The sequence below is a fragment of the Rousettus aegyptiacus genome, unplaced genomic scaffold, assembly GCF_014176215.1.
Source record: "Rousettus aegyptiacus isolate mRouAeg1 unplaced genomic scaffold, mRouAeg1.p scaffold_m13_p_7, whole genome shotgun sequence".
Classification (NCBI taxonomy): domain Eukaryota; kingdom Metazoa; phylum Chordata; class Mammalia; order Chiroptera; family Pteropodidae; genus Rousettus; species Rousettus aegyptiacus.
The window spans coordinates 17493758-17513658 of NW_023416310.1; the positions used below are offsets into that span (position 1 = coordinate 17493758).

Here is a 19901-nt window from a genome sequence, read left to right on the forward strand (position 1 = left end):
AATTTCCTCCCTGTGCCTCAGTTTTCTCATCTATAATATAGGGCACTGGACGCTGTGACATTTCTAGTTCCCATGTCTAAAACGCTAACGGCCTGTCCCTGACTCCCACGTGCCTCCCCAGCCACAGTGGCCATCTAAGCATGGCAGAGACACAGCGAGGCTGGCTGCAGAACGCTGCCCACTAAGAAAGGGGACGTCAGGAAGGAGGAGGGAGCTCTGGGAGTCCCTTCACCAAAGGCAGCCTGCAGCCTCAAGAAGCAAAGCCGCACAGCCACAGTGGGAACCTCCTGGAATTGCCATATACTTTCATTCTATGCTTATGTTTATAGGCAAATCGAAGAAGACATTTTCAGAGATTCCTAGCTTCTGGTATCACCTGGGACATTCACAGATCTGCACCTCTGGCCCTGACTTCCCTCCTCGCGTCCACATTCGGACCCGGCATGCCAGTGGCCGGCTCCATGTGGATCTCACACAGCCCTCAGCAGCGGCTTCATCACCTTCTCCCCAGACGTGCTCCTTCCCTTTGGCTCCCTATTAACTGAATCATCTTGTACCCTCCCTCCTCCCCAGCACTAAATTAAGACGCTTCATCTCTGCTCATCGGTGGGATCAATCCTGCTCATTCCAGCTCTAAAACCCACTCTTCGGAATGAACTCTGCCTTTCCTTCATCCTCTCACACCTGGCCCATCTGACCCTTCCCCTTTTATTCTACAGGTGGCTGACAAAGTTGTTTTCCCCAGGTGCAAATCTCACTCTGCAGCTCAACAGCTAAAGACCTGAATGGCCTGGAAAATAAGGTCATATTCCTTAGCCTGGCATCCGAGCCCAGCGAAAACAAGCCTGGAACTAGCTTTCCAGCCTCATTGCTTGTTACTTCCCCCAGGCCACCCTGTCCAGGGGCATCGAAGCCATCCAGGGGTCATTTTCAAAATCTGCCAGACAGCGTATATATTTTCTAAATGTTTGCACATTCTGAGTGAACACCCACCCCTGTACCAGGTGTGCAGAAAGGGGAATCAGCCCCGTGGGCAGTGCGAACTAGCTGTGCACACTGAGAGTTGATAGCTAAATGGAATCCAGCAGCCAGGGAGAACCGGACAAGACCATTCTCCCATCTTCTGCACCCAGCACCCCTGGCCGGCCCTGGCAGCAACTTCTGTTTCTCTTGCAGCCATTTGATTTCCTGGTTCGATCTCTCCTCCAGATGAGACTGTCTTCTTATTTTAAGCTCGGATTCAGTGAGTGCCTGCTTTTACGTTCGCAGATTTAATCTGGCCCCTCAGCCTCCATGTGTGACTCAGCCTGACAGTGACAAGGTACCTCTGAAGCCAACTGGCCCATGTGGAAACAAATGCTCATTTTGAATGCATTACTTCCACCTTTGGGATACGCACAGATGCCGCCTTCGCAGTCAACACAGCACCTGCCCAGCTGCCACAGTTCTCCGGGCTCCTTCCCGGCCACTGTCATCATGCATCTGTGTGTGTGTACATACTACACACACACACACACACACACACACACACACACACACACACACACAGAGCCACCCACACTGGTACCTACACAGACACACTCCTCAAAAACATTCTTGCGACTTGATTTCTGAACTGTTCCCAGAAGTTCAGAGACACTGACCTTCTGCAGGTCGGAGAAAGTCCTCGTTTTGCCTCTGCTGGCTACGGTTCTGAGCCTCTGCAGCTTCACCGCATAGACCCTTGTGCAGCAAAGGATTAACTGCACACAAAGCTATCTGACCCCTGCCCAGCCCCTCTGAGGTAATGTCTGAGCCCCTGAAATGTCATGGATGTAAGGACACCTCTGTTTACCTGAGAGCTTTGGGCTATACCCGATCATCCACGCTAACAATGTGATTTTGGGTGAGGGCCTTGGCGGTGTAGTACCAGCTCAACTTGACCTCCAGAGGGGTGGATCATCATGGGAGTGGTCAGCCATGTGCATGTGACCAACCCCCAATAAATACTCTAGACACCAAGGCTCAGGCGGGTTTCTCTGTTTTGCAGTATTCTATGCACAATGCCACACATCCTTGTTAGAAGAAGTAAGTGCTATCCATGTAACGCCATGGGAAGAGGACAGCTGGCAGCTCGTGCGTGCCCGGAACTCTCTGTGTACCGTTTTCTGTTGTTGAATTTAATCTGTATCTTTTCATTATAACAAACAGTAACCATGAGTATAATAACAGCTTTGTTAAGTTTTGAGTCTTCCTAGTGAATTACTAAACCTGAGGGTGGTCTTGGGGACCCCTAAACTTCAATCTTGTTTTTTTTAAAAAAATATATTTTCAATACTTGGAAACCAAAATGCAATGTAAAATCCTGGTTGCCTGCCTCATCCACATTTCCCCATGACACCACCCATGGGTTCTCTGCCTCCAGGGCTGTGACAAGCTCTGGTATACTTTTCCTATAAATTCAAAGGATTTCTGTCCTATTATTCCTGTCACAACTTGGTGACGGTGTCTCCTTGGAGTCAAGGAGACCAGATAGGTAGTAAGAGATGTCTGAGGCTAAGTGCTATGTGGAGCCATAACCTTGAAAAGGGGCTGGCAGGAGACTTTATAAATGACCCATCAGAGCCAGAACACAAATCTCTCTGAGCGACCCTGGGAGGGGGGTCAGTATCTGCTCCACTGTTGGATCCCTCAGCCCCAGCCCAGAGCCTGGTGGGCAGCAGGTGTTCAATCAGTGCTGGCTAAAAGAGGCCATCTATTTACTCCCACTGAGGACATCGTGTCAATGGCTGGCAGCAAAGCAGGTGGATCAATTACAGCTGAGCAAGATGGCCTCTCCCCCTGTAGGCTTAAGGGATGAAGGACTCTCCATAAAGATATCCAGACCCTTCAGAGGTCCCCACCTGCATGCCCCAGGAGGCTGGGCCCACGGGTAGGTCAGGCAAGCAGCTGGTGGAATCCCTGGCAGATCTGGACTACACCCCTTCTCCCTCGCCTCACACCCTACAAATCCAAGCCCAAGGCCCCCGCGGCCCGCCCCCTACGCTGGGGGCCAATGGCCAGCAATCACCCCTGTAGTCATAACTTTCACTTCTCCCCCCGTTCATACTCTTAAAACCGCATTGTCAATGGACAGTCAAAAAACTCCCAGGGACACTCGCTCACGTCACTGACCAGCATTACTGAGCACTACTGTGGTTTAGGAGTTGTGGCAGGTACAAAAGATGAGTAAGACCTCGCGGCCCACCTTGCAGGTCAGGGAAGATGGTGGAAAGGTGAGGAGGGTTTTAGGATGGGGTCTCTAAGCTAAGGAGGATGGGGGCAGGAGGGGGTCCTCAGAGAGGTGACGCTGTAACAAGAGGCCAGAGTTCCTGTTCCGGTTCTGCCACCTAGAATACGCGTGACCTTAAGCAGATCAGCGCACACCGAGGATCACCCCTCTGCCTCTTCATCTGTGAAGTGAGGACAAGTTAGTACTGGCAAAGCTATCCTGCCTTCCTAACAGGGCTTTTGGAAGGAACGAGAGAGGAAAGCATGGGAAAGGCCTCGGAAACATATGGAAGCCATTATTTATATCGATTTACCAAATGCTACAGGGATTGAAATTTCTTAAAATCTTTTTTTTCTAGTAAGGAAATATGTAGATAAAGAGGGGGGAAAAAAGCAGCCTATGTTAAACAAACAAACAAATGAACTCGGGACTCGTTTCAAGCACCATGTAATTGAGGGGGGAAAAGGGACATCGAGATTTTCCATGTGGAAAATATCAGTCGAGGACAGCTTCTGACAGCTCGACACCAGCCCCTTTCTTATCTTTTTCTATTTTTGAAAATCCCAAACCCCAATTACAGCTTAAATTTTCCACTTACGCTTACAAGATCAAATCACGTTTTACTCCAAGACAAGACAAAGACATACAAAGACATGTGGAAACACAGGTTGACACTCGCCCACACTCCTTATCCTGAAAGGGATTTCTCAGTGGAAACCATGCAGCTGTCGAGAGTCAGGGTTTGGTGAAAAGCTGTAGGGGCAGAGTGGGACTTGGTCTGACCAACCCTCTGCTATGAAAGCTTTAGGCCTGACAGTGGTGGGGACCAGAAACTTGGCCGGGGAGGCTGAGCTAGATGGCAGGAATGAACGACTCCCAGAGGAGGGCCACTGGGCTGGGCAGCAGGCAGCGCTCACAGACAGGAAGGAGGAAATGAGGGCTTCCCCCGGCTTGCAGGTAAGGCTGGCCACCAATGCAGAAAACAGGAGCATCCTGAGATGGACTCAGCGCCCTGGGAATGGAAAGAAAGGGCCCGGCAAGTTCATTAACTTTGTCTGAGGAAAGCAAAGCTCCCTTAACGCATGCTGCAGGGACATCGCAGCCTGGGGGTTCCTATAGGTCAAACACCGAATTATCACACCATCCGGCAATTCCACTCCTTGGTACATACCCCAAAGAATCGGAAGCAGAGAGTCAAACAACTTACACGGGAAATTTGCCGCAGCACTATTCGCAATAGTAAAAAAGTGGTTTGAAACAACCCAAATGTCCATCAGCAGATGAACAGATTAACGAAATGTGGTGTATGCTGTGATGCCGTGATATAGTAAATACATATTTGGCCTTTGTCCCTGGTTCATGGAACAGAGCTACTAAACCCTTCTAAGTCCCTGAGTGAATGGGGGAGGAGGGGTGAGAAGAGCATCTCTTGTTATTCATAAGCCTCTTTTACTTGAGTTTATGCTAATGAGGGGCTCTAGGAGGATGAGGGCTTCTTGTCAGAGGAGCCAACTCTCATCATTAGACGGCTGGAACTTCCCACCCCCCAACCCCTGTCCCCCTTACCTCCTCTGCGAGTCCTCCTCCCCCCACCTCAGGGAGGATTGAGACACTGGAAAAAGGGTTCGAGCATCAAAGGCCAATGATTCAATCAACCATGCCTACATAACAGATCACCCCTGCGGTCACAGCTCCATAAAAACCCTAAACATAAGGCCCTGAGTGCTTCGGGTTGAGGAACCAAGCAGGGTGTGTGCCTAAGACAGGATCTCTCTCCCTCGCAACTTCACCCAAAATAGGTGCTCAGTAAGCGTCTGTTAATTTAGGGACAGGAAGTGAGCCTGCTTTACTCCCGTTGCATCTTATCACGTCCCCACTGCATCTGGTTTCTAATGATCATTTCTGAACACTGAATAGGCAGGGTGACCACAAGGAAGTGATTGGTGTTCCCAGGGGCTGCAGTCTATTCTGGGAGACAGAGAACTAAATCCAGAAAAGGAAACTACAGGGCCAGTGAGCAATTCTTGCCAGGAGTGATCCCAGCTGGAGTGACCCCAGCTGGCCGGGCAGCCAGGAAAGACTTGTCGGAGGAGAGGAGACGTGGGCAAAGCCCTGAAGAGCAAGGGGGCTTGTGGAGGGAAGGGGCAGGGCATCCAGGGACAGAAGGGGCTCGGTCAGAGGTGGAGCAGTGGGAAGGTGGAGCATGGCTGGGGAGAAGGAGCGGCTCAGCTTTTCTAGAGCCTGAGATGGGGGAGGTGGCACACTGTGGCTGCTGACTGAGCCCGAGGGCGGGAGGATTTGGAAGGGCCTCCGGGGCCAGGCAAAACACCTCGACTTAATGGTCTGTTCATAACTATCATTTCTCAATCCAGACCTCTTTTTCTAGATTATGTCAAAAACAGGGGAGAAGGAATTTTTCTAAACAGCATTTAGTGTATGAGCCCTCCCAACTCTAAAACAGGGACAGCAATCTGTCCCGTCCACCTCCCAGATGGACCGGGGACATATGTGAAGCACTGAGCTTGGGAGAGTCTGGAGGCAGTGGGGGCACGGAATCCCTCCGCTCGCTCGTTGGTCGGTCTGGCCGCGCTCACCTCTTTGACCCTGTGCAGCAGCGGCTGGAGCCAGTCCCGGTTCACCTCACAGTGGCTATCCAGGAAAGTCAGAGTGGTGCCCCGGGCAACATCTGCGCCCCGCATCCGGGACCGGACCAGGCCTGCATCGGGGACAAACGGCCAAGTGGGCGTTCCTGTCGCTCCCTCTTCCAGCAAGCCCATGGAGAAGGCACGCAGCTTTCCCTACACACCCCCGACACGCACACGCGCAACACCAATAGCCCCTCCCCCCCAGGTCCCGCCCAGCTGCACAGACCCACCTTGCCGCTGGTTGTTTCGTAAGCATTTCACCTTGGGCAACTTGATGAGCTCTTTGCAGTCATCAGCTGCAAAAATAAACGGTTTTGTGAAGTGAGCTCCTGGGGACCTGAAAAGTAGGTAAGGCAGCCCGGCCAGCTGTCCCCACTCCCAAATGCAGAGTCCCATCTTGACTCCAGGGTGCTTGTGACCTTTGGGAAGAGCACACTGATCGGGGCTGTCAATATACGACGTGGCTCAGTCTGTGCGAAGTGGCTCAAGGGGGCCTCTTTGAGCAGGTCAGCCACACAGTGGCACCTGCATACTTGCTAAAAACACTTCCAGATGGGAATTCTTGGCCTTGTCACCTGGGGACAGTTCTCTTTTTCTACAGATCATTCAAAGCATGAGATAAGAGTCTTGTTCACTCCAATGGGATATGGAAAAAACTGCAGGGAGGCCAGAGAATGGATGAAATGAATTTGGGAGTTTCCTTTCAGACCATGGCCTCCTAATACAGGAGACCTTATTTGTTAAGGGGTCCGCCCAGAGCGCCTTCCACCACATGGAGCTGGTCCAACTCTACCCAAGGGAAATGTACCAGGAAGGGCAAGGGGCCCCTCTACGGCATTTGTCCAGCGTCATTCCCTAGCTTGCCTGCTTCCGCAGCCCCCTTTGGCTCACCATCCCTTGGCTCTGAACCCATATTGTGACCCCACTGTTCCAGGTTGTGCTTCATCAGTTTATCAACCTTAATTTCTCTGCTTGGCTCTGGACTCTACAGAGGCTTTCTCCGGGCCAGGTGCTGTTCTAAGCCCTTTGAATGTGTTAACATACATAAACTGTATCTATTATTATTATTATTAATTATCATCATCATTATTATCATCTCCATTTTATAGTCAAGGAAACCAAAGCACATCCAGGTCAGTGACTTGCCCAACATACTTAGCTAGTAAGAGTAAGTGGCAGGTCTAGGATTTGAAGCCGGGCAGTCTGGCTTTAGAGCCCATGCTCTAACCACCAGGCTGTTCTGCTTCTAAGTGAATCTGGCAGCATTCCCTTCTCTAGCCTCAGTGCCCGGCAACCTCCCAGCAGGACCAGTGCCTCCCCATCTCCATCCCCTTCCTCACTAGAGAAGAGAGATCGGATCACTTAGTTTTGGCACTCGGCCCCATCTTACTACTCTGGCCCTGGTGCACGACTCATTCATGCATTACTTCCAAGGTTCCGAGGCTGTGTCACGGGTGTGGGTTTCCAGCCTTCCTGTGGCAGACCCCAGCAAGGCAGTGGCTCCTACACCCAGCCTCCAGCCCTGGTGGGGACAGATTCCACTCCCCTGGGACGTGGGGCTGTCCCCAGTGGCCCTTGCCTGCTTCCCCTGGTTCGTCACTGGGAAGAGGTGGTTCTGCCTGGGTGTGGCTGACTTCCTGGAACTGCATCCAGACTGCTGGGACAATGGCTCTCAAAAAGAGTTGTCAGCACTGTTAATACTTAAACTCTAACGATGCTCCTACAATTATTGTACCTGTCAAGCTGAACACACAGAAGTCTGAAAACACCTACATGCTTTTCTTGGGGAAAGTGGATTTGGAGTATGAATTTGGGTGGGACCTATGCTCTTTGTTGGGATGAAGACCACCAGGGTCCAGGGTTGGAAGGTAGCTGCTCACTGTGTCATGGGCAAGTGATGGGATGTCCTACCAGGGATCCCCAAGAGGGCCCTACCCAGTCCTCCCATGGGAATAAAAGGAAGATGGTATGTTAGCTTCAGCTCAGATTAACAGGTTATCACGCATCCTAGTCGGGAATCTCTTGTGATGGAGCTGGTTCTAGGCTCCAGGTCCCAGGGTCAATCCTTTGTAGGTTCCGTTTCCTTCCCATGTCCAGGAATGTAGGTTAGGGGGCAGCAACATACATGGGTACACCCATACACACACACCCATACACACACACACACACACACCCCAACACAGTCAAGAATCTGCTAAATTTACCTGCTTAGGTCCTCGAAGACTCATAGCAAAGAACCCAATAAGTTGTTTTAAGAAGGTAAGGTTTATCTCCTTCTTTAGTCCCACACAGACACTCCAGTTCCTACTACAAACCTAGGCTTTCCTCCATCCCCAGACCCATGGGCTTCCCTCTGCCTGTTACCCAGGGGCCAGAACAGACATTTGCGTCTCCAGAGCAAAGGAGCGATGTTCCTTACGGTCATTGCTGAAGTCATCCACTAAGATGATTTCCTGGATCAGATTCATAGGGGTGCGGTTTAATATGCTGTGAGATGGAAAGAGAAAAGATCATTATGACTTCTAGCTGTGAATATATGTATTAAACCAAGTTTTAAATAGATACCATTGCCTTTGAGGAATGAAAACTCGGAGCAGCTGCAGGGCTTGTGCAGTCACACTGCTCACCTGTGGGTTGCTGGGATAGAACTCTATTTTCTCTTAGTGAATGCCACTGCCACCCGCCTAGCACCCAGACAGAAATACAATGACCCTCCCTCTCCCCGAAACCCCACACCAAATCAATGCCCCAAACTGAGTAGTTTGACTCGAAAATGTCACTTGAGTCACTTTCACCTCTTATACGTGCTCCACCTCTTTTGCTGGGTTTCTTACAGTATCCACGACCAGCCCAGGCTGACCTCCTGTGGCCCCCAGAGTGAGCTCTCTGAGACACAGTTCTGATCTGATTGTGTGATTTTCCTCGCTGATGCAAACAAATAAGCTGACAAAACCCCCCTCATCGGCTTCCCACTATCTATACCCCAAAACCTCCATATGCTCTTCAAGGCCTCTCCATGGTCTGGAGCCAGCCCCCCCATTTCCAGCCTCCTCCAGCCCAGTGCCATTATCCAGAGACTTCCTGTTCATTTCTAACTGAGAGCTTGTTCCCTGGTGCTGACATGGCTTGAAATGCTCATCCTCTGCCACAAGGACCAGTTCAAATGTCACTTCCTCTCTAACAGCTTTCCAATCCACTTAGTGAGAATTAATTGCTTCCTCCTCTGGGATCCCTCAGCAGTGTGTATCTGAGGCTTCCTGTGGCTTTCACTGCTGCCTTATTCTGAGGGTTGGCTTTTGCTGGTCCCTCTAGATGATTACGTCCCTAGCTGCAGGTCATATCCTTGCCGAGTACCTCTGTATAGCCAGAGTCCAGCACAGCACCCTGGCCCATAACCATATCCTCCAGGGATCTTTAGTGCACTCCTACTACGTGCTTGGCACTGATGAGGAACAAAGCGTATGTGAGCTCTGCCTTCCAGAAGTTTGTGGTCTAGCAGCTACTTACCACAAGCTGTGCAATCTTGGGCAAGTTACTTAACTGCTCTCTGCAGTAAAGTGTCCCTATCTGTAAAACAGGGATAACAACAGTAGTACCTTCTTCACAGGGCTGTTGGGAGAATTAAAGGAGAAAATGTATCTAAAGCACTCAGCATGGTATCTGGCGTTAAATGATGAAACGTGGTAGCAATTATTACTATTTTAGTGCATCATTAATGAATTTTGAATTGCCTTCATCTACCCTCCTGCGCTGTGGATCTGTACCCCCAGTGCAAGGCTGGGTTTCAGTTTACTCTGGGTGTTGGGCCTACTGAGATGGCCAGATCCTGCTTCTTCCAATCCCCCGCCCTCCCCAAACCACATGGGTCCTCAGAAACATCCCGGGCCATACTGCCCACCATAGGGCGCCCATGGCCCTGCGTGTGTTGGGGACGGGGTTCATGTGGGTGGTGGCGGAGGCTGTCTGTGTGACCCACCTCTCAGGGGGACCATTCTGAGTGTTTCTGGTGAGCCACCTTTCTAAGCAGGCTGTGAAGACTCTCCAAGAGCAGAACCTTGCCTGGAGCTACCTTTATTTATGAAGCCTCAATTCTCACCATGCTCACGCGTGTAAGGGGGAGAAGAAACCCCAAGGCCAAGGCCTGAGCCCACTGTTGGGACCAGGAGGGGCAGGAGGTGGTAGGAGGAGACCCTCACCTGATGGTCCCAGAGAAAACAAACTCCGAGCCAACAACCCACCCTCTAATCAGAGAGGGAGGGGGAGAGGGAGGCAGAAAGAGAGGAAAAAACCTGCTTGAAGAATACCCTCTAATGAGGTTTGATTAAGGCTGCAGCTTCTGCATGTGATTCCCCAAAATCCCTGCTGGCTCTTTGAAATTCAAGAGTTCTCTTCTGCGAACATCAAAAGGTAAATCGTGTGTGGCTCTGTGCTGGTTGAACTGAGAGATGATTAGTGAATAAAAAATGTCCAGGGTTTAAAAAAGAAAAAAAAAAAAAGGAAGAAGAAGAAATCGTCAGCAGTAAGTGCTAATTAGACCATTCCCCGGTAACACCTGGCTTGTTTTCGCTCCTCTAATCAGAGCAATTGGAGTGATGGTGGAGGCTCCGTGAAAGTGGCTCCCTGCTGGGAGGGCCTGAGCTGGGCAGTTCCTCTGGGTTCCTGGGGTGTCGAAGAAGGAGAAAGGTCAAGGCCAGCCCAGGGGGCCTGTCCCCCAGGGCCCTCCCTTCTGCATACCCCACTTCTATTCCCGCCATCCCTACCGTGGTTCCTCGGGGCTCCCTCCTTCGCCCTCGTGAGCTCTTCTGCAAGGACCTCACCAGTCCCTCGACAGCAAAGCCAACCCTCCCTTTCCCCAGGGCCCAGCTGAGCATATGCTCTTCCCTGCTTAACACCCACCCCCACCCGTGGCTGTTCGGAGCCCTTTCCTTACACAGCTTCGGCATGAGAGTGGGTGCTCGCCCCACTGGCATATCCAGGCCACACTCAGCCTGGGAATTATTCTAGAACTGACTCTCCTATACACAGCTCACCTCTCTGCCAGAGAGGACAGCCGTGCGGGTAGCATCTACACTGTTTGCTTTCTGCCTGCTGCCCTAACTGTGGGACCCACACGGAGCACCCTGACAGGCAGCAGGCATGGCAAAGTGGGCAGTGTGGGAGGCCAGGCGGCCTCCACCACCTACGAGCTAGCTGTGCAGCCCTGAAGAAGACACTGGGTTACTTTCCTTTCCATCTGTAATTACGTTTTCCTTGTAAAGGCAGGCGATATTAATACTTGACCTACTTCACAGACCTTTGTGCGTATGAAATGAGGAAATGTATTTGAAATTGCTTTGTGAACTCCGTGGTGCTATATGCAGGCAACGTTTATCCAACGCTCCCTAAGTACCAGCTGAATGAAGACCCAAAGCTGGTTGACGAGTTGACTCATTCTGGAGCCAGACCGACTTGCGTGGAGGCTCTGTATCGGCCCATCCTCCATTCACCAGCTGCAGAGCTTCGGTGAGCACCGAGCCCCCAGCACCACAGCTTCCTCAGCTGCACGAGAGCCTCTTAGCACTGTACCTGGCCCACAGCAGCTGCTCTTGGAATCTGGGTATTGATAATAATGACATTGGTTCTCAAAGAGTGATCCCGGAACCAGCGGCGGCAGCGTCACCTGGGAACTTGTTAGAAATGCATTTTGAGGCTCCACTCAAGACTTACTGAATTAGTATTTCTGGGGATGGGGGCCAAGAAACCATTTTTAACAAGCTCCCCAGGGCATTCTGGTGCCTGCCCAAGTCTGAGACTGACCGCCTTAGGACACTGCTGCCTACCCAGCTGGAGGCGCCTCATGAAACCTGCGGCCACCTGCCCAGGCTCACTCCGTGCCAGGCACTGTTTTAAGGCCTTTACCTACCTGAACTCATTCACCCTTTTCCACAATCATGCAAAGGAGTTACTACCATGAACTTTTGTTTTGCAAAAAAGGAAACTGAGGCAGAGATGGGAAGGAGTTTGCCCAGGGTCACAATGGCTAGTCACGGCAGAGCAGGCAAATCTGGCCCCAGGGCCCAATTTCTTGACCACATTAACCTGAGAAATTGCTCCTCTAAATCTAGGACTTTACAAAGAAGTCTCCAGTAAGAAGACTCAGGACATAAAGTATCAACCGCGCGAGCAGGCTCCAGAACCCCCATGGAGGTGTCAGGCTGAAGGGTGCTCCAGGGGAGGGGGATGGCCCTGGGTCTCATACATACACAGGGCCACTGCAACACCAAAGATAAACTAGTCTTGGGGGCTTTTCTCCTTTAGTGAGAAAAGTCTCTAAATTTATCTAGGTTGTGATTTTCTCTTCCTCCCCCCATCACCCACCCTAGCATGCCTCTGCCTGGCTCCAAGTGCCCCCACGTGCACCTTAACAGCTCCCTGTCCCCCAGCTAACTCAGGATCTCAGGGGCCAAAGGGCCTGGGCATGTATGGACAGAGGCGAAGGCCTGGTCAAGTGCTGGGTTGAAGGGAGAAGGGAGATAGTCTCCTCCAGTTCCTTGAGCATCCTCCCCTTTTGAGAGCCTGGCAGCAAAGCCATCAGAATTCTGGAACGTTAAAGATGAAAGATACCCTGGAGAAGATCCCATTCCATTATTTTCCTGCATCACACTTGGGTCTGACTGGGGCCTGGCTTATGTGGGACGTTCCTAAAAGGCAGGAAACAGGTCGATGGGGTCTTCCAGCAAAGCGCCCAGCAGAAGCTGGTGTGCAGGCTGGTACTCCCTGGGTGCCTTTTGAAAAATATGGTGTTGATGGGCCCCACTCCCCTCCTGGAGTGCAGGGCACCAGGGCCTTGGGGGAAGTTCTCCATCAGGCTGGTGGACAGAGGTGCTGAGGCCACACCCCGAGCTGCCCCCACTTCCACCCAGGAAGTCAGAAACCTGAGTCCTGGCTCTTGCGCTTCCGAGCCCATGGCTCTGGGCCTCCATCACCATGTGTACCCCAACCTCACAGGCTCCAGATGAGGCTCCGACTGAAGTGAAGTGTTCTGTAGACTTAAAGCTCAGCATAATATTATGCTAATATTATTATTATAAAGTATCATTATTACTATTATAAAGAGATTGAGGAGCAGCTGGAAGAGAAGGAAAAATATATCTTAGGCTGAAAGGGATGAGTCTGAGGGCAACAGCTGAAGTGCCTTCGAGAATATTAACATGATGTTAGGGAAGCTTGGGGGGACTGCGGGATCCATATTAAATTACAGTGACCCCCAAGTGTCCCAGGGTAATGTCACAGACATTCCTGATAGAAAGGTTTATTGTAGGAAATGTGATAGAACTTGAAACATCTAATATACTTTTATTATTGTCTTCATAGATGTGGTTGGTGACCTGTGCAAGGTCATAAGGCTAGGGAGTGGCAGGGTAGGGACTTGACCCCAGGTCTTCAGACTCCAAGCCTGGGGCCCTTTAGCCTCTTTTCTTTTGAGAGCTCACTAGCTGGGCAGATATAGAGATGGCCAACACTGATCAAGAGCTTACTCTGCCGGCACAGTTCTCAGTGCTTCACCTGAATTAACGCAAAGCAACTCTATGTAGTCGGTACGATTACTTTCTTTTCCTTGATAAAGAAACTCAGCCTTAGGGAGCTTTGGAAGGAGATGGAGAAGATACGGTCCTTGCCCCACAGAAGTTCATTAAGGATGACATCTGGGAAAAATGCATTAAGTGCTAGAGTGGAGATGTGCTGAGAAGGAGCCCAGAAGAAGGTCCTGATGGTGTGTGTGCGTGCGTGCGTGTGTGCATGTGCGTGTGCATGTGTGTGTGTGTGTGTGTGTTCTGAGGCAGAGGAAGACGCATGGCATCATAAGACTGGAGGAGGAGGAGAGGCCAGCCTAGCAGGCGAGGAGCTATAGCATCCCCATGGACTCATCTGGCCGCCATGCCCAGACACGGCCTTGTGCAGCGGTGGACTTAGGGATCCGTACTCTGCCGCCTGTGTGCCTGCTCTGCCTGCAAGGCCCCGAAACTCTGGGTCCTTTCACCAGAACAGACCCAGATAACCCAGACCACCGCTTATCACTGTTCCTCCCACACACACCCACGCCGGTTTATAAATCAGAAAAGTTCTTTGTTAGTCTACCGTGAGACTCGCAGTGACATCCGACAGTGACTCTGCACATTTTCTTGTCAAAAGCTGAAGCCTTGTTGGGAAATCAAATTTGAATCAGGCAGCTTGAGGGGTGAATGTAGAAGCCAGGGGCAGACAGGGTAAGAGGCTGGCAGAAGGACCCAGCCAGCCAGCCACCAAGGACATCTGTGAAGCAGACAGAGCTGTCCCTGTGGACAGGGGGGAACACTGGGCTGAAGACCACGTGTTCAAGCAGGTTCCTCCCTGCATTTCTAAGGGACCCACTGACCTTGCACAGTGGACACTCATCACGAGTGACGGGGGTTGCCAAAGACTTGGTGCCTGCCAACAGGGGGAGCCTATGGCTGACTCCTTCCTGTTGCCTGGAGCTTCCCCACCTGCTCACAACCCAGCGGTGCAGCAAGGAGAAAGGGAAGGTGACGGAAACGACAAGGAGTTTCCCTGTGCTTGGCCCACATCTGATCTCATCCCCTTCTCTGTGGGGTCAGAAGACCACCAGATGGGCTCCCTAGCAGATGTGACAGGCTCCGACAGGCCATGTGCTGGAGAGTGGAGGTACCATGAAAATTTTCCCCCAGGGCCGGCCCCTTGCTCTGCTGGAGACATGGCCGGGTGTACCTCTGGCCCCAACACCTCCCCTAGGGGTTCTGAATGCCCCACTACCTTGTCCGATTGGGGCTGCTAAAAAGAACTGGGGTCAGATGCAAGGGTTGGAGCGACAGCAGGCCCTGAGTTAGTATCTCCGAGTCTCCATTTCCTCAGCTGGGCAGTGAGCACAGCACTGGACTCCCATGTCCCCGGCTGAGAGCGTGAGCTGCAGTGTCTGCACATGAGGGGACACAGTGACCAGTGGCTGCTGTTACTGCCATCTAAGACGCCAATGAGTATGGAAGGGGGGATCAGATGGTTTGGGGGAAAGAAGGCCTGGGGAGAGGGGCTCCAGAGCAGAGGAAGGGGCGTGGCATAGGGAAGGTGAGCCAAAACAACCTAGGCAAGGAATTCCTGGCCAACTCTCCAGGGCCATCAGGAAGTTCTGCTGGGGGCTGTCACTAGAATTTTTGCATATTAAAAATCCACATAGGCCACAGGCCATACAAGTAAGGACACATCTATCAGAGCAATGTCACGGCCCAGACTAGGAGCTGAGAGGTGGATGGAGAGGCCTGAGAGGGGGCAGGGCTGGAACACGAGGTGGTGGCTGAGAAAGCAAACATTAATCGGGCTGCTCTGATGTGTGCCGTGGGCCCTGGAGTGCGCCATGGGCTCTGATGTGCGCCATGGCCCCGGAGTGCGCCATGGGCCCCAATGTGCACCATGGTCCCCGGAGTGCGTGGGAGGCTGTGGAGAGGCAGGTGCTGGGATGGGCAGCACTTGGCTGACCGGAGCTCTAACCCCAGCCTGATGCTGGGTGTGGGGTATGCACACAGTCTCTCGGAACCCTGGCTCCCTTGTCAGCTGTAAAATTGGAACTCATGTTCTAGAGGAACTCTACACAGTGGTCAAAGGCAAGGGCTATGGGACCAGGTCCTCTAGGACTCCCAGAGACCTTCTGCAAGTCACCCACCGCCTCAGACCTCTGTCTTTCCCCCTTTAAAATGGGAGAAGAGCCACCCTCACAGGAGTGTGAGGGTGGCTGGGTGGATGCACGTGGAGTGAGTCCAACGGCGCCTGGCAGGTAGTTAGGAATGCCTGATGTTCTTACACGAGGCTGAACCCCCAGCAAGCAGACATGCCCTCACCAAGTGCTGGCTCCAGGAAGGCTGGCTCACCTGCGGATGGTCCTGAGCAGGGTGGAGCGGGCCTCGTTGTGGAAGGTGATGATGATGCTGGTGGGAGGGAGGTCCTTGCAGTACACGAGCAGGGCGCATCTGAGGAAGCAAAGGCAGGAGACAAGTAAGACTTTTAAGGGCAAAGGAGACCTCGGGAGCTGGAACCAAGGGCATTGCAGTGGTCACCAACATGGACAGATGCCTGGTGTCCAGTGGGGCCAACCCTGCCGCACAGCACTGGGCAACAACACCCCAGGGCCTCACCTGGCAGAGAATGCCTGAAGCTGAATTTCCCATCATCTCAGGGGAATGTGGGCTTGGAGCCAAATGAAGTTGAGATATAGAACATAAATGGGGGATTTCTGCACAGTGGTTCCTAGCAGCCACATGAACTCACCCCCAAGTCTCGGGCTCTGCTCCCCAGTCTGGGCCTGTCCATTTGGGAGAGGCCGAAGCATGTTCTGGGCCAGAGCTCCAGCCCACCACACCATGCTGACCCCTGACCTCCTGTGCCCTCACACCGAAATCTGACATGTTTAAAGAGGCAGAGCCCCCCAAACCCTGGCATAAATGATAACACCCTGTCTCAGAAAAGCATTCCTTTCCACGTGTCCAGGATCATTTTGTAAGACAATTATACCTGGGGTAATTTTTGTTTAATACCTTGCTGCAAGTGATAGTGCGGCCTGCAGCCTGAGATGACTATGATAATGAAAATAAACCTGCCGAGGGCCAGTCCTACCAGGGGCTGTCCCTGAGTAAATGCTTCCTCCTGCTCCATGCTCTTATGGGGGCTGTCCAATTATGGGGAGGGGTATTAAACAGGGAACTGAACAACACTTTTGGGGAGTCGAACATTTCCTGTTTTCATTTTCCAATTCCTTCCTAGGCCTGGGGCTTTTAATGTGGGGTCCAGAGACCCCAGGATGGACTTCAAGGAGACTGCGAGCCTTCTGAAATTGTTTGCAAAACCAGGTATGCAAATGTGCATTTGTGTGTGTCGGGGGGTGGGGGAGGTGATCCATAGTTTTCACTAGATTCTCAAAGAAGTCTGTGGCCTAAAACACTTCAGAATCTCAGTCTTAGGCCAAGTGGCCAGACATCCCTTTGGCCTCCTTGAGAATTCTGAATTTTTTCTACAAGAACACATGCTGAATGGGAGAACTTAATTTCGAAAAAGGTAGGCTGTTCTGCTCAGGACCTGAGCATAGGGTGGGCTTGAGTCATCCACAAGGAGCCAAGAATTACGAGAGGAAGGCCCCAGGGAAAGAGACAGTAGAAAAGGTAAGTCATGACTTTCAGGCCTTCCTGTCCTCCCTCCCTCACCCCACGGACGACTTCTCACCACATCCTGTCCACTCTACCTCCTAATACAGCTCCCCTGAATCCTCCCTCCTCTCTCATCCCCATGGCTTTGGCTCGGAGAGCCTTTATTCCTTTCGGGGTAGCTGCAGTCACCTCTTGACCCATCTTTCTGCCTCCAGGCTCTGCCCTGGAAGTCATGTCCTGTCCACCACGCAGCTCTGCCCAGACCTCGCCCTGGCTCTAAGCCCTCCAGGGGCTCCTGATGTACAAAGTACAAACTCCCTGTTACAGCCTTCGAGACCTTTCGCAGTTGCTGCTTCATACGTGGCCACGACTCTCTGACACTGCTCACGCTATTACTTCTGCACGCAGCGATGTCCTTCCTCCTTTCTCCATTGACGAGCTGGAGGAGGAGGAGGAGAGATCAAAGAATGTGGCATCGATGTCAGAGGAAGGAACCCGGGCTGTAATATCGACTTGAATCCCCGATGTGCTGAGAACCGGCTCTGCGCCTTTGGGACGATCATTTACCTTCTCTGATCCTCGATGTTGTCACTTGTAAAGCGTAGACGAATACCTTCCTTCCAGGCTTGTGAAGACCACAGACACTGCGGGAAAAACACCCGGTGTTCCGTCGATGCTGAGTAAACGGTAGCTGGAATTATCAGCACGACTGTGCAGTGGCTGAACCAGCACTCGGTGCTTCGGGATTAAAACTACAAACGCGGCTCAGAAAAGGAATGGGCTTTGGAGATGACCCCGTCCAATTTCCTAAACCAGGCAGATCTTGGTAGCATAACAGGCATCAGCTGGAGGCTGGGTGGTTGCGCTCCTGTGCCTGCAGGACGGAAGATGGGGGGCTCTTCCTCAAGGCTGGGCAAGTACCCCACAAGTGCTTTCAGCACGCACAGGCCTAGGGAGGGCAGATAGCAGGGCAGTGCCTCACACCTCAAAGGCACAGGCATCCTGGCTCATGGGACTTCTCGGTATCTTCCTTCTGCCCCTGCTCAGGGCTCATAGTACCTGGAGTCACTTTTTGTCTCGTCTGACCCTCTAAGAACCTTCACTCCACAGATGAGGATGATTGAGGCTCAGAATCTTGCTCAAGGCCACACACCTGCAGAGTGACGGAGATGAGCTGAAGCCAAGTCCCGTGACTTCTCACTTGGTATTTGTCCCAAGTGTCTGCTGTGAACTCACTCTGGTTAAGGCACAGAAGCCCAGAGGGCTGGTGCTGTGTGAGACCCACCTGCCTGAGCCCTGCATATAAGCTGCTTGCCTGTCCTCCAAGGCCTGGAGGAGACCCATCGCCCCACTGAGAGACAAGCACTGGGCAGTGGCCGAGAAAAATCCTTAAAACTGGACGCAGTGAGAAGAGTCAGCTTTCTGTGAGAGCAATCTAAAAGATTAATCAAACAGTGCGATCTATTAGGGACACGAGGAGAATGAAAAGGGCCGCCAAGACTGAGATCTGGCGCCGGCAGACGGACCAGAAAGCATGTTTATAATTTATTAAAGACTCGGGGGTTTTACTGGGGAGAAGAGCTGGCGAGCAAGAAAGATGGGCGTGGGGGTGGAACCAGGAGGAAGGGCGGGGGCCCCTGCTGTGTGGGGAGACAGATGCCAGCCCAGGGCTGCCGACCCGATTGCCACGGCAGCTCCTGAATAATGCACGCTCCTCTGAGCTGATTCTCCACGTGTGGTTTCTTCTTCTTCCTCTTCTTTTTTTTTTCCTTTAAAGAAAGGTTCAGCTAAAACTCTTGGTTTCCCTAAGTTCAGGTGGGTCTTAAAAGTGCTTCCAGGACCATCGACTCTTGAATGTTTGGTGCCACTTACTGGAGGCACTGAGGATGCTTCCAGACCGGTGTTCCGAGATGCTCGCCCCTGGTGTGGGGTGGGGGCTTCTCTCTCTTTCGTGTTTTTCCACCTCCCCACCAGCCAATCACTGCTCCCCTGCCCTCCCCTGCCCTGCACCTGCACCTGAACACGTGCCAACGCGGGCATGTCAGAAACTCGCTAAGCGAGGATGGCTGTCAGTTATCACAGAAACGTAATGCTGTGCCCATGCCTTTCCTTTTACTGCACAAGCTCATTAAACTGGCGGCAGCCCGTAAACGGTGTGTTATGAAGACGATCATCCCTGTTTTATCAATGGGCAACAGGGGCTCCCGGTGGCCTGTGGCACGTCTGCTGAGGTGAGGACCCAGGTCCTCTGATTTCTGGACAGATAGCCCTCCTCCTACAGCTTTTATGGCAGAAAAGACGTGGTCATAAAGTATAAACATTCAGCATTTTATTCCTGAGCATAAAAACAGAAGGGAGTGATGGAGAGGCAGTCTCGGTAACTCTGAAGCGGAGAGGAGAACATAATCATTACTACTAAAATGTCCATCCATGTCAGGAGACGCTGGTCTGGCTCCTCCAGAACTGACAATGGCTCTGGGTCTGAGAACATAAATTCTTAAAGGGGGGTCCCCAAGGGGAGACTGAGGGCAGTTAAAGAAAAGGGAAAGTCACACAAAGATCATGCAGCATGCGTAATGGAAATCCAACGGGCCTGGGGTGGGACACGCTGGGTCAAACCTTCATCACTGGGAGCCTGACAGCGACTTCACGTCTTTAGGCCTGAGCACCTTGGTTTACACAGATGAAGATATCGGCCTCAGGGGATGTTTTTAAACTACTCCTTAGAGATCCCCACTACTAGGCACCACACTGAGCACCTGGCAGATTTAATGCTCGTAATAGCCCCATAGGAGCTATTGTTTAATGGATTCACTCATTAAGAGACTGAGGCTCAGGGAG

The 19901-nt window shown here is 52.0% G+C and overlaps 1 protein-coding gene across 3 annotated transcripts in view; it reads right to left on the minus strand.

The window, feature by feature from the left end:
• Window positions 1–19901, minus strand: part of GALNT14 (polypeptide N-acetylgalactosaminyltransferase 14) — a 185174-nt gene that overhangs the window by 31103 nt on the left and 134170 nt on the right. For all 3 annotated transcript variants that reach the window (XM_016136072.2, XM_016136073.2, XM_036224747.1), the window contains exons 3-6: window positions 15792–15890; window positions 8315–8382; window positions 6126–6191; window positions 5845–5966 (exon numbers count right to left, since the gene is read on the minus strand). In XM_016136072.2, coding sequence (XP_015991558.1) covers window positions 5845–5966; window positions 6126–6191; window positions 8315–8382; window positions 15792–15890 — 355 coding nt within the window. The remainder of the gene's footprint in view (window positions 1–5844; window positions 5967–6125; window positions 6192–8314; window positions 8383–15791; window positions 15891–19901) is intronic.